This window comes from Bombina bombina, chromosome 7 (genome assembly GCF_027579735.1).
Source record: "Bombina bombina isolate aBomBom1 chromosome 7, aBomBom1.pri, whole genome shotgun sequence".
NCBI lineage: Eukaryota > Metazoa > Chordata > Amphibia > Anura > Bombinatoridae > Bombina > Bombina bombina.
In genome coordinates, this window is record NC_069505.1 from 220639727 (window position 1) to 220654119 (window position 14393).

General features: G+C 41.8%; 1 protein-coding gene across 5 annotated transcripts in view; it reads right to left on the minus strand.

Annotated features, from left to right (window-relative positions):
- Nucleotides 1–14393, minus strand: part of RRAS2 (RAS related 2) — a 213995-nt gene that overhangs the window by 42463 nt on the left and 157139 nt on the right. For all 5 annotated transcript variants that reach the window (XR_008403211.1, XR_008403210.1, XR_008403212.1 and 2 more), the window contains exons 3-4: nucleotides 10634–10736; nucleotides 9120–9228 (exon numbers count right to left, since the gene is read on the minus strand). Coding sequence is in view for 2 of the 5 variants with exons in the window: in XM_053720616.1 (XP_053576591.1) it covers nucleotides 9120–9228; nucleotides 10634–10736 (212 nt within the window). In the remaining 3 variants the exon portion in view is untranslated. The remainder of the gene's footprint in view (nucleotides 1–9119; nucleotides 9229–10633; nucleotides 10737–14393) is intronic.

A 14393-nucleotide genomic window follows, 5' to 3' on the forward strand; every position in this document is an offset into this window, starting at 1 on the left:
CAAGTCCTGCGTGGCCATGCAGGCGCTATTAGAATCACTGATGCTCCCTCCTGCTTGATTTTGGCAATCAATCGAGGAAGCAGCGGAAAGGGTGGAAACACATAAGCCATCCCGAAGTTCCAAGGTGCTGTCAAAGCATCTATCAGAACCGCTCCCGGATCCCTGGATCTGGACCCGTAGCGAGGAAGTTTGGCGTTCTGGCGAGACGCCATGAGATCTATCTCTGGTTTGCCCCAACGTCGAAGTATTTGGGCAAAGACCTCCGGATGAAGTTCCCACTCCCCCGGATGAAAAGTCTGGCGACTCAAGAAATCCGCCTCCCAGTTCTCCACTCCCGGGATGTGGATTGCTGACAGGTGGCAAGAGTGAGACTCTGCCCAGCGAATTATCTTTGATACTTCCATCATTGCTAGGGAGCTTCTTGTCCCTCCCTGATGGTTGATGTAAGCTACAGTCGTGATGTTGTCCGACTGAAACCTGATGAACCCCCGAGTTGTTAACTGGGGCCAAGCCAGAAGGGCATTGAGAACCGCTCTCAATTCCAGAATGTTTATTGGCAGGAGACTCTCCTCCTGATTCCATAGTCCCTGAGCCTTCAGAGAATTCCAGACAGCGCCCCAACCTAGTAGGCTGGCGTCTGTTGTTACAATTGTCCAGTCTGGCCTGCTGAATGGCATCCCCCTGGACAGGTGTGGCCGATAAAGCCACCATAGAAGAGAATTTCTGGTCTCTTGATTTAGATTCAGAGTAGGGGACAAATCTGAGTAATCCCCATTCCACTGACTTAGCATGCATAATTGCAGCGGTCTGAGATGTAGGCGTGCAAAAGGTACTATGTCCATTGCCGCTACCATTAAGCCGATCACCTCCATGCATTGAGCTACTGACGGGTGTTGAATGGAATGAAGGACACGGCATGCATTTTGAAGCTTTGTTAACCTGTCTTCTGTCAGGTAAATCTTCATTTCTACAGAATCTATAAGAGTCCCCAAGAATGGAACTCTTGTGAGAGGAAAGAGAGAACTCTTCTTTTCGTTCACTTTCCATCCATGCGACCTTAGAAATGCCAGAACTAACTCTGTATGAGACTTGGCAGTTTGAAAGCTTGAAGCTTGTATTAGAATGTCGTCTAGGTACGGAGCTACCGAAATCCCTCGCGGTCTTAGTACCGCCAGAAGGGCACCCAGAACCTTTGTGAAGATTCTTGGAGCCGTAGCCAATCCTAATGGAAGAGCTACAAACTGGTAGTGCCTGTCTAAGAAGGCAAACCTTAGGTACCGGTGATGATCTTTGTGGATCGGAATGTGAAGGTAAGCATCCTTTAAATCCACAGTGGTCATGTACTGACCCTCTTGGATCATGGGTAAAATTGTCCGAATAGTTTCCATTTTGAACGATGGAACTCTTAGGAATTTGTTTAGAATCTTTAAATCTAAGATTGGCCTGAAAGTTCCCTCTTTTTTGGGAACCACAAACAGGTTTGAGTAGAACCCTTGTCCTTGTTCCGACCGCGGAACCGGATGGATCACTCCCATTAATAACAGATCTTGTACGCAGCGTAGAAACGCTTCTTTCTTTATCTGGTTTGTTGACAACCTTGACAGATGAAATCTCCCTCTTGGGGGAGATAATTTGAAGTCTAGAAGGTATCCCTGAGATATGATCTCTAGTGCCCAGGGATCCTGAACATCTCTTGCCCAGGCCTGGGCGAAGAGAGAGAGTCTGCCCCCCACTAGATCCGGTCCCGGATCGGGGGCTCTCGGTTCATGCTGTCTTTGGGGCAGCAGCAGGTTTCCTGGCCTGCTTGCTCTTGTTCCAGGACTGGTTAGGCTTCCAGCCTTGCCTGTAACGGGCAACAGCTCCTTCCTGTTTTGGTGCAGTGGAGGTTGATGCTGCTCCTGTTTTGAAGTTCCGAAAGGGACGAAAATTAGACTGTCTAGCCTTAGCTTTGGCTTTGTCTTGAGGTAGGGCGTGGCCCTTACCTCCTGTAATGTCAGCGATAATCTCTTTCAAACCGGGCCCAAATAAAGACTGCCCCTTGAAAGGTATATTAAGTAATTTGGACTTAGAAGTAACATCAGCTGACCAGGATTTTAGCCACAGCGCCCTACGTGCCTGTATGGCGAATCCTGAGTTCTTAGCCGTAAGTTTGGTTAAATGTACTACGGCCTCCGAAATGAAGGAATTAGCTAGTTTAAGGACTCTAAGCCTGTCCGTAATGTCGTCTAGCGTAGATGAACTAAGGTTCTCTTCAAGCGACTCAATCCAAAATGCTGCCGCAGCCGTAATCGGCGCGATACATGCAAGGGGTTGTAATATAAAACCTTGTTGAACAAACATTTTCTTAAGGTAACCCTCTAATTTTTTATCCATTGGATCTGAGAAAGCACAGCTATCCTCCACCGGGATAGTGGTACGCTTAGCTAAAGTAGAAACTGCTCCCTCCACCTTGGGGACCGTTTGCCATAAGTCCCGAGTGGTGGCGTCTATTGGAAACATCTTTCTAAATATTGGAGGGGGTGAGAACGGCACACCGGGTCTATCCCACTCCTTAGTAACAATTTCAGTTAGTCTCTTAGGTATAGGAAAAACGTCAGTACTCGCCGGTACCGCAAAGTATTTATCCAACCTACACAGTTTCTCTGGTATTGCAACGGTGTTACAATCGTTGAGAGCTGCTAAGACCTCCCCTAGTAATACACGGAGGTTCTCCAATTTAAATTTAAAATTTGAAATATCTGAATCCAATCTGTTTGGATCAGAACCGTCACCCACAGAATGAAGCTCTCCGTCCTCATGCTCTGCGAGCTGTGACGCAGTATCAGACATGGCCCTAGCATTGTCAGCGCACTCTGTTCTCACCCCAGAGTGATCACGCTTGCCTCTTAGTTCTGGTAATTTAGACAAAACTTCAGTCATAACAGTAGCCATATCTTGTAATGTTATCTGTAATGGCCGCCCAGATGTACTAGGCGCCAAAATATCACGCACCTCCCGGGCGGGAGATGCAGGTACTGCCGCGTGAGGCGAGTTAGTCGGCATAACTCTCCCCTCGCTGTTTGGTGAAATTTGTTCACATTGTACAGATTGACTTTTATTTAAAGTAGCATCAATACAGTTAGTACAGAAATTTCTATTGGGCTCCACCTTGGCATTGGAACAAATGACACAGATATCTTCCTCTGAGTCAGACATGTTTAACACACTAGCAAAAAACTTACAACTTGGTTATAATCTTTTTTAGCAAAAAAACGTACTGTGCCTCAAAGAGGTACTAACGATTAAATGACAGTTGAAATAATGAACTGAAAAACAGTTATAGCATCAAACTTTAAAACAACAAAACTTTTAGCAAAGGTTTGTTCCCATTAGTAAAATAACAATAATTAAATTTGACATAAAAAATACAAAGCAACGTTTTTATTCACAGTCACTATAAGAATTCTCACAGCTCTGCTGAGAGAATTTACCTCCCTTCAAAGAAGTTTGAAGACCCCTGAGATCTATCAGAGATGAACCGGATCATGCAGGAAATATAAAAGTAACTGACTGGTATTTTTTGATGCGTAGCAAAGAGCGCCAAAAACGGCCCCTCCCTCTCCCACACAGCAGTGAAGAGAAACGAAACTGTCACAATTAAAGCAAAAAAACTGCCAAGTGGAAAATAATGCCCAAATATTTATTCACACAGTACCTCAGCAATGTAAACGATTCTACATTCCAGCAAAAACGTTTAACATGATAAATAGTTATTAAAAAGGATTAGTGACCTTTAACAGAGTAGTTCCGGTGAAATACCATCCCCAGAATACTGAAGTGTATACATACATGTCATTTTAACGGTATGGCAGGATTTTCTCATCAATTCCATTCAGAAAATAAAAACTGCTACATACCTCAATGCAGATTCATCTGCCCGCTGTCCCCTGATCTGAAGCCTTTACCTCCCTCAGATGGCCGAGAACAGCAATATGATCTTAACTACTCCGGTTAAAATCATAGTAAAAAACTCTGACAGATTCTTCCTCAAACTCTGCCAGAGAAGTAATAACACGCTCCGGTGCTATTTTAAAATAACAAACTTTTGATTGAAGTCATAAAAACTAAGTATAATCACCATAGTCCTCTCACACATCCTATCTAGTCGTTGGGTGCAAGAGAATGACTGGGACTGACGTAGAGGGGAGGAGCTATATGCAGCTCTGCTGGGTGAATCCTCTTGCATTTCCTGTTGGGGAGGAGTTATATCCCAGAAGTAATGATGACCCGTGGACTGATCACACATAACAGAAGAAAGAATATTCACACGAAAGCATAGGCTAACATGTTTCGGCCTGATGCCGTAGTCGTAGCTGCATCAGGCCGAAACATGTTAGCCTATGCTTTCGTGTGAATATTCTTTTTATGTGTTTTGGTACCTCCTCATGCTTTTACCACAAGTGGAATCTAATAAAGACTTTTTGTGCTTTTAAATACCTCGCCTGGGATCAAGTTCTTTACCGTTGTCTAAATTTGCACCAGGATTTCCTAGTGCGAGGAGAAGCTCGCAGATTTAGCACCACCTGTTGACACGCTGGATTCACCTATGCTGTTGCCTGGTTACGACAGCAATCAAGTCGATTGGCCGTGACAAGGTCACGTGAGAGGACACTCCTCCCGGCACCACGGCGGAACGCCGTATTCGAACAAACAGAGAGCCAAAGGATTTTGGAGATCACGGTGGTTGTTCCAGACGCTGGAGGCACTAGGAGAGCGGTGAGTGGGCACAGCATATCGCTGTAATTGGGCATAGATTGCTCTAGGAGGTCCCACTAAGCACCGCTAGTGTCAGTAAGACCGGGGATAGAGTCCGCCTCTGTTTGTTTGTTTGCATCATTGCTGTTTGATACTGCATTACCAAGTGAACTATCACATATCACAGGAAGGAGATACATATCACGCTGAATCTTGCTTACAGTTTTACACCCTTTTGTGCAGTTTATTGAACTTCTTTCCTTTGATATATATATATATATATATATATATATATATATATACTGTATATATACACACACACACACACACATATATATATATACATACATACAGACACACACATATACCTGTATATATATATATATATATATATATATATATATATATATATATATATATATACTGTATATATATACAAACACACACATAAATATATATATACACATACACACACGTGTGTACATTTACATATTTAGACATGTATGTATGTATCTCTATGTCAAATCCCTTGGCATGCCTTTTTTTTTTTACTCCTGAGCACTTATAACTTTTTTATGCAATTTTTATTTGTACTATTTTTATTAGATAGTGTTATTATACTTTTAACTTTACTTTAAAATATAATTTTGATGTTTTTTTTTTGTGCAAATTTTTAGTTGAGCGTAACAGTTAACCATAGCTCTGAAGCCACGCTATACTGACGAGCGTTAAATTCAATTGCGCTCAATTGAACGTGTTTATTTTCAACCTGTGATATACGCACTACTTCAGATGCATGCAAAGGTTCCTTTTCGCTTGTGCTCAACAGTTAGTGTGCCACTCGCCAATCTAGCCATAAGTGTTTAGTAACTCAGTAATACTTGTATTCAATGGAAAGAGTTTTTTAAAATAGATGATCCTTCGTATTTCTACTAATGAATAACAAAATCAAAAAATGTCTTTGATAGAATGAGTCTACAAGATATCTTTTTAAAATATTTACGCATTAGTACAATTCAATGCAGGCATTAATTAACTAATATTAGTGTTAGGAGCCAGCATGAATACCGAGTAGCCAGAGACACATACTGAGGAGCCAGAGACACATACTGAGGAGCCACAGACACATACTGAGGAGCCAGAGACACATACTGAGGAGCCACAGACACATACTGAGGAGCCAGAGACACATACTGAGGAGCCACAGACACATACTGAGGAGCCAGAGACACATACTGAGGAGCCAGAGACACATACTGAGGAGCCAGAGACACATACTGAGGAGCCACAGACACATACTGAGGAGCCAGAGACACATACTGAGGAGCCAGAGACACATACTGAGGAGCCAGAGACACATACTGAGGAGCCACAGACACATACTGAGGAGCCACAGACACATACTGAGGAGCCAGAGACACATACTGAGGAGCCAGAGACACATACTGAGGAGCCAGAGACACATACTGAGGAGCCAGAGACACATACTGAGGAGCCAGAGACACATACTGAGGAGCCAGAGACACATACTGAGGAGCCACAGACACATACTGAGGAGCCAGAGACACATACTGAGGAGCCAGAGACACATACTGAGGAGCCAGAGACACATACTGAGGAGCCAGAGACACATACTGAGGGGCCAGAGACACATACTGAGGAGCCACAGACACATACTGAGGAGCCACAGAAACATACTGAGGAGCCAGAGACACATACTGAGGGGCCACAGACACATACTGAGGGGCCACAGACACATACTGAGGGGCCACAGACACATACTGAGGGGCCACAGACACATACTGAGGGGCCACAGACACATACTGAGGAGCCACAGACACATACTGAGGAGCCAGAGATACACACTGAGGAGCCACAGACACATACTGAGGAGCCACAGACACATACTGAGGAGCCACATAAACATACTGAGGGGCCACAGACACATACTGAGGGGCCACAGACACATACTGAGGAGCCACAGAGGGGCCACAGACACATACTGAGGAGCCACAGACATACTGAGGAGCCGCAGACACATACTGAGGAGCCGCAGACACACTGAGGAGACGGAGACCGATACTGAGGAGCCGCAGACACATACTGAGGGGCCTCAGACACATACTGAGGGGCCGCAGACACATACTGAGGGGCCGCAGACACATACTGAGTAGTCTCAGACACATACTGAGGAGCCACGACACATAGTGAGGAGCCACTGACACATAGTGAGGAGCCACCGACACATAGTGAGGAGCCACCGACACATAGTGAGGAGCCACAGACACATGGTGAGGAGCCACAGACACATGGTGAGGAGCCACAGACACATGGTGAGGAGCCACAGACACATGGCGAGGAGCCACAGACACATAGTGAGGAGCCACAGACACATACTGAGGAGCCACAGACACATGGTGAGGAGCCACAGACACATGGTGAGGAGCCACAGACACATAGTGAGGAGCCACAGACACATACTGAGGAGCCACAGACACATACTGAGGGGCCGAAGACATATACTGAGGGGCCGAAGACACATACTGAAAAGCCACAGACACATACTGAAAAGCCACAGACACATATTGAGGAGTCACAGACACATACTGAGGAGCCACAGACACATAGTGAGGAGCCACAAACACATAGTGAGGAGCCACAGACACATACTGAGGAGCCACAGACACATACTGAGGAGCCACAGACACATACTGAGGGGCCATATAAAAGTGGTTGCATAAAAATATATCTAGAATAACCTAACATGGTAGAAAAGGTTCCTTTTCGCTTGTGCTCAACAGTTAGTGTGCCACTCGCCAATCTAGCCATAAGTGTTTAGTAACTCAGTAATACTTGTATTCAATGGAAAGAGTTTTTTAAAATAGATGATCCTTCGTATTTCTACTAATGAATAACAAAATCAGAAAATGTCTTTGATAGAATGAGTCTACAAGATATCTTTTTAAAATATTTACGCATTAGTACAATTCAATGCAGGCATTAATTAACTAATATTAGTGTTAGGAGCCAGCATGAATACCGAGTAGCCAGAGACACATACTGAGGAGCCAGAGACACATACTGAGGAGCCAGAGACACATACTGAGGAGCCAGAGACACATACTGAGGAGCCAGAGACACATACTTAGGAGCCAGAGACACATACTGAGGAGCCAGAGACACATACTGAGGGGCCAGAGACACATACTGAGGAGCCACAGACACATACTGAGGAGCCACATAAACATACTGAGGAGCCAGAGACACATACTGAGGGGCTACAGACACATACTGAGGGGCCACAGACACATACTGAGGGGCCACAGATACATACTGAGGGGCCACAGACACATACTGAGGAGCCACAGACACATACTGAGGAGCCAGAGATACACACTGAGGAGCCACAGACACATACTGAGGAGCCACAGACACATACTGAGGAGCCACATAAACATACTAAGGGGCCACAGACCCATACTGAGGGGCCACAGACACATACTGAGGAGCCACAGAGGGGCCACAGACACATACTGAGGAGCCACAGACATACTGAGGAGCCGCAGACACATACTGAGGAGCCGCAGACACACTGAGGAGACGGAGACCGATACTGAGGAGCCGCAGACACATACTGAGGGGCCTCAGACACATACTGAGGGGCCGCAGACACATACTGAGGAGCCGCAGACACATACTGAGGAACCAGAGATACACACTGAGGAGCCACAGACACATACTGAGGAGCCACAGACACATACTGAGGAGCCACATAAACATACTAAGGGGCCACAGACCCATACTGAGGAGCCACAGAGGGGCCACAGACACATACTGAGGAGCCACAGACACATACTGAGGAGCCACATAAACATACTAAGGTGCCACAGACACATACTGAGGAGCCACAGACACATACTGAGGGGCCGAAGACATATACTGAGGGGCCGAAGACACATACTGAAAAGCCACAGACACATACTGAAAAGCCACAGACACATACTGAGGAGTCACAGACACATACTGAGGAGCCACAGACACATAGTGAGGAGCCACAAACACATAGTGAGGAGCCACAGACACATACTGAGGAGCCACAGACACATACTGAGGAGCCACAGACACATACTGAGGGGCCATATAAAAGTGGTTGCATAAAAATATATCTAGAATAACCTAACATGTTAGAAGTCTAACGTAAAATATTCAGAAGCTGTGGCTTGATGACTCCTGGGAGTTTTCAAATGCTGTTTCATAATGATCTGTCTCTAGTTTAGAACATGCTGGTGTCTATCATAACTCAGAACCTGCTGGTGTCCATCTTAATGACTTATTGATAGATATCAACATGATCTTATAAATTCTCAGATGTTTCTGTTCATTACCTGCCTCTGAAGTTCCATGTCTGCTTTGTTACCAACTAAAATCATGGGGAACTCCTCTCTGTCTTTTACACGAAGAATCTGTCTATGGAATTTATATAGTTCTTCCAAGCTGAAACAAGTAAAGTAAAAAAGAATTACCCATCATAGCTAACAAACACAGGTATCGTTGGCTACAACAACCTTTTCTTGCCTATGTTATGCATCAGTAAGGCTATTGTTTCCAGAACTGAAGGAAAAACGTCTGCAGACAAGGTGAGTAAACGGATACTTTTCTAAATACTATTACGCAAAGATAAATATTCAGAATACATAACTAGCAACCCACTTACTCTACAACATGTGCTTATAATTCCCCTAGAACAAACATACAAATGCACAGTCTTGATTTCAGTAAAAAGCCTATTTCCACTCAATTGTCTACGAAACCTATAACCAGCCATATTCATCTCAAAACTGATATTTTGTCTAGATCTGGTTTGTGTATTTTAAAGGGACGCAGAACTATGTCCTTAGATACACTTGACTTTTTAACCCATTTATCATATAAGTGTTATCATATATTCCTACCTGCTGCCTGTCTAAAGAGTGCTGATTATTAGATACATAACTAGATAGCAGTGCTCCAAATCAATACACTGAACGTATAAATCTCTCTTTACATCAACATCAGTCAGGGCTTGTAGGAAAATCGTTAAAATGTTTCATAAAGTTTGAATAATTTTTTAAGAAGGAAAAATAAATTGTCAGATCTGTAATACTTAAAGGGATATGAAACATTTTTTTAATTTTATGATTCAGGTAGAGAATACAATTTTAAACAACTTTCCAATTTACTTCTATTATCTAATTTGCACATTCTCTTAGTATCCTTTGTTGAAAAAGTAGCAATGCACTATTTGGGAGCTAGCTAAGCACATTGGCTGAGCCAATAACAAGTGGTTTATATGTGCAGCCACCAATCAGCTGCTAGCTCCCAGTAATGCATTGCTGCTCCTGAGCACACCCAGGCATTTTCAGCAAAGAATACCAAGAGAATGAAGCAAATTAGATAATAGGATTAAAATGAAAAGTTATTTCAAATTGTATGTTCTTTTATGAAAGAAAAATTGTGGGTTTCATGTCCCTTTAACTTTTTTACTACAATGATATTGTAAATCTATCTCTGCCCCTTTATTTCATAACAATTAATCATCTTAACATCGGAAGACAAGTTTGAGATTTTTCCTTACACAAACTTTTGTTACCTTCCAGCTCAGTAATATCTTTGCTCAATAGTACATTAGATTTAAGGATCCAACCCACATGACACCCTCTGTATATGAGCAAATAATGCACAACCTCATATCACCCCTCCAGAAGAGGGCGATATTTCTCAATGCCCAAGAGATCTGAATTTAGAAATGATTAATTTCTTCTAGGAACAAAAACTCTCAGCAAGTGATTCATATTATCATTTAACGCATTAACGTCTTGCAAGGACTCATACAGAACTGCAGAAGCGGATCTCTCCGTACCTTTTCCTATCGGTAACCGAGAAGACCAGCAAAAAGCCTTCTCCTGTTCTCATGTACTGCTCTCGCATGGCTCCAAATTCTTCTTGTCCTGCAGTGTCTAAAACTAAAAAGAAACAAAATACTGATTAACGTTTGGATTCAGAAAAATATATATTTATGTGGCACAGAATGTGCATCATATCCCTTTAAATAGCTTTGTAAACATTTATTTAAATTTAAAAAAAAACACAAACATTTTACATTTAATATGTATAGATATAAAGGAAATACTTAATTTTATTATATTTTACATGTTTGTATATCATTTTATTGTAGCTCTTTACTTCAGCTCTCCAGTCACACTTACCTTTATAGCGTTGTTATGTTTTGCGCTCGAGCACAACACATAACTCACCACTTGTAATTTGAGCTCTAACATTCTCTAGTAATTCTTTTTTTTACCATGGACTAATATCAGATTATGTGCTATTCTTAGTGAAAGGTTGCAACGTGGATAGCGCATCCTGCGCTATCAATAGAGCTCCACTTGTAATGTGGTCCAAAGTTATCTAGGGTGAATCGTGCAAAAAGTATATGCGCTATTGAATTAGAGTATGTGATTATTCTGCACAGTAAAATTACAATAGCACTATAACTAGGGTTGCCATATTGCCACTTCACGGGAGGTCACATGAACAATACATATGTCAGGGTTCTTATAATTGATAAATATTCAAACATTTCTTTAAAAAGCCCTTGACATATGTATTTTTCATAAGTGTCCATTAAAACGGCAATGTGGCAACCCTAACTATAACAGTCATATTTTCCTAAACTAAATAATTCTTGTCCTAAGCCCTGAATCATGTTTTGCAATCCATGTGCTTGATAACTGTAGCATGCGTGTAATAGCGCAATGCATCCCTAGTTCATATTAGCCCAGTTAAAAGCTAAGAATTTTAGAAGTGCAAATTTTAGCTTTTGAGACGTTTATCTTACTATGCAGGTTTCTTATATGAAACACAAACATTACAATAAAATGCTGGAAAAAAATAAAGATTGTGTGGTTTCTCTACATGCCAGCAAGTAGGGATGAGAGAATATTTTGCAACATTAATTTAAAAAAATGAAATTAATTTTAACACATTTTTTCGTTCTTTAAACATTTGTTTAATGTAATAGTATTTCTGCTTTCTTTGATATTAGTATTCTATTTAAATTTGTCTAATTAAAATATTGCATAATTCGAATAGAATTATGCAATATTCAAATTAGATAAATTTTAATCAATGTATTTGTAATAGTATTTCTAATGCTCTCTTTAAATTTAATATTCAAAATATATAATATTTGAAACAGAAATATTAGAATCAATATATTTGTATCTACTATATATCAATTTAATAAATTCCCTACCACATAAACTATTGAACTTTTGAATAATATTTTTTAAATCGAATGTTACATTCGAAATTTCAAATGTGGATATTTAATCTAATTAGGAACATTCGAAAACCGGAAATAACATTCGATTACTGAATTTTAATGGATTTTTGTTCTTATCAGCATTCGATTGTCCAAAATGAATGTCCATAGAACTATTTGTTCTACCAAGTGAATTGCACTTTCAGCACATTTAAAACAGGGGCACTTTCAATCATCAAAGTTTACATTGCAGCGGATTTTACAAATACCTTCTCCTGAAACGCCAGATCGCCGATACCCCCGCCTGCTTCTTACTACTGTACTTACACAGCAATGACGAAACCGTCTTCCTCCAATCACGGCATGGCCTCACCAGATGGACGCTCCTGGAGAGGGGGGAAGCCGTGATTGGAGGAAGCCGGTTTCGTTATTGCTGACAAAGTACAGAGGACCTGCAGGCGGGGATCGGCGATCCAGCGTTTCAGGAGAAGAAGGTATTTGTAAAATCTGCTGCAATGTAAACTTTGATGAATGAAAGTGCCCCTGTTTTTAATATTATTTTTAAAAACTGGGCACTATTTCAGCAAAGTTTACATTCACCTTAAGGGACAGTAAACAACTTGTAATGACAAGACGTTTCTGTTGTGTTGCTATAGAATAATATATCAGCCAAGACTAAACTGCCATTTACAGCAATTATTTGTCAATAGTCAAACTCTGCCCACCATTTGCCTTATTTACATGAACCAATCTGAGCTTGAGTCTGCAGATAAGGCTAGTCACAGTCATAATGTGCGTATAAAGTGCATTGTTTTGCAGTCATCGGTTAAAGCCAATTAGGGAAAGATATGCATCAGGGTTAGCCTTGATAAGTCAGCAGGGTGCATTTCAAGTTCTGTGAATAAGAAAATCCTCAATTTTCAGAATTAAATGACATGAAAATGGGGCAAAATAAATAATTATATTGCAAAGTTGTTTCATTACCCACAAATTAACATTTTATATCAAAATCTCAAGGTGTTTACTGTTCCTTTAATCAGGCCTGTATCCCGAGATTACCCTTTTAAACCACACTGAAGCAAAACTATATATAATAATTATACAAGTAGTGTAATATATGGCCAGTTTTTAATTATAACAATTTTTGTTTTCGGATGACGCTGTGGCTTTGTATATAAAGTAAAATAACATTTTCAAACACCCAAAATAGATAGATCAGTGCAATTCTAAATAAAATGTCCACAGTCAAACTCTTGTATCATTCAGATTTGCATACAAATTTCCTTAGTTTGTCAGAAATGTGAGAATAATGCTTTCATCTGATAGATCACTTTCTAAGCAACCTACTTACAGCAAAATCCAAAGGCCACTTCTCTCTACTTATCCTCCTTGATCTGTCTGCAGCCTTTGATACTGTCGACCACCCACTTTTGCTCCATACCTTCCAATCCTTCGGCATCTGTGACACAACTCTCTCTTGGTTCTCTTCCTATCTGTTTAACCATACCTTTAGTGTAGCCTTCTCTGGAGCATCCTCTGCCCAGTCACCTCTTTCTGTTGGGGTACTGCATGGCTCTGTCCTTGGTCCCCTTCTCAATCTACACGTCCTCATTAGGTACCTTAAAGGGACACTGAACCCAAAACAGAATTTATGCTTACCTGATAAATTACTTTCTCCAACGGTGTGTCCGGTCCACGGTGTCATCCTTACTTGTGGGATATTCTCTTCCCCAACAGGAAATGGCAAAGAGTCCCAGCAAAGCTGGTCACATGATCTCTCCTAGGCCCCGCCCACCCCAGTCATTCGACCGACGGACAGGAGGAAATATATATAGGAGAAACCATATGGTACCGTGGTGACTGTAGTTAGAGAAAATAATTCATCAGACCTGATTAAAAAAACCAGGGCGGGCCGTGGACCGGACACACCGTTGGAGAAAGTAATTTATCAGGTAAGCATAAATTCTGTTTTCTCCAACATTGGTGTGTCCGGTCCACGGCGTCATCCTTACTTGTGGGAACCAATACCAAAGCTTTAGGACACGGATGAAGGGAGGGAGCAAATTAGGTCACCTAAACGGAAGGCACCACAGCTTGCAAAACCTTTCTCCCAAAAATAGCCTCCGAAGAAGCAAAAGTATCAAATTTGTAAAATTTGGCAAAAGTGTGCAGTGAAGACCAAGTCACGGCCTTACATATCTGGTCAACAGAAGCCTCGTTCTTGAAGGCCCATGTGGAAGCCACAGCCCTAGTGGAGTGAGCTGTGATTCTTTCATGAGGCTGCCGTCCGGCAGTCTCATAAGCCAATCGGATAATGCTTTTAAGCCAAAAGGAAAGAGAGGTAGAAGTCGCTTTT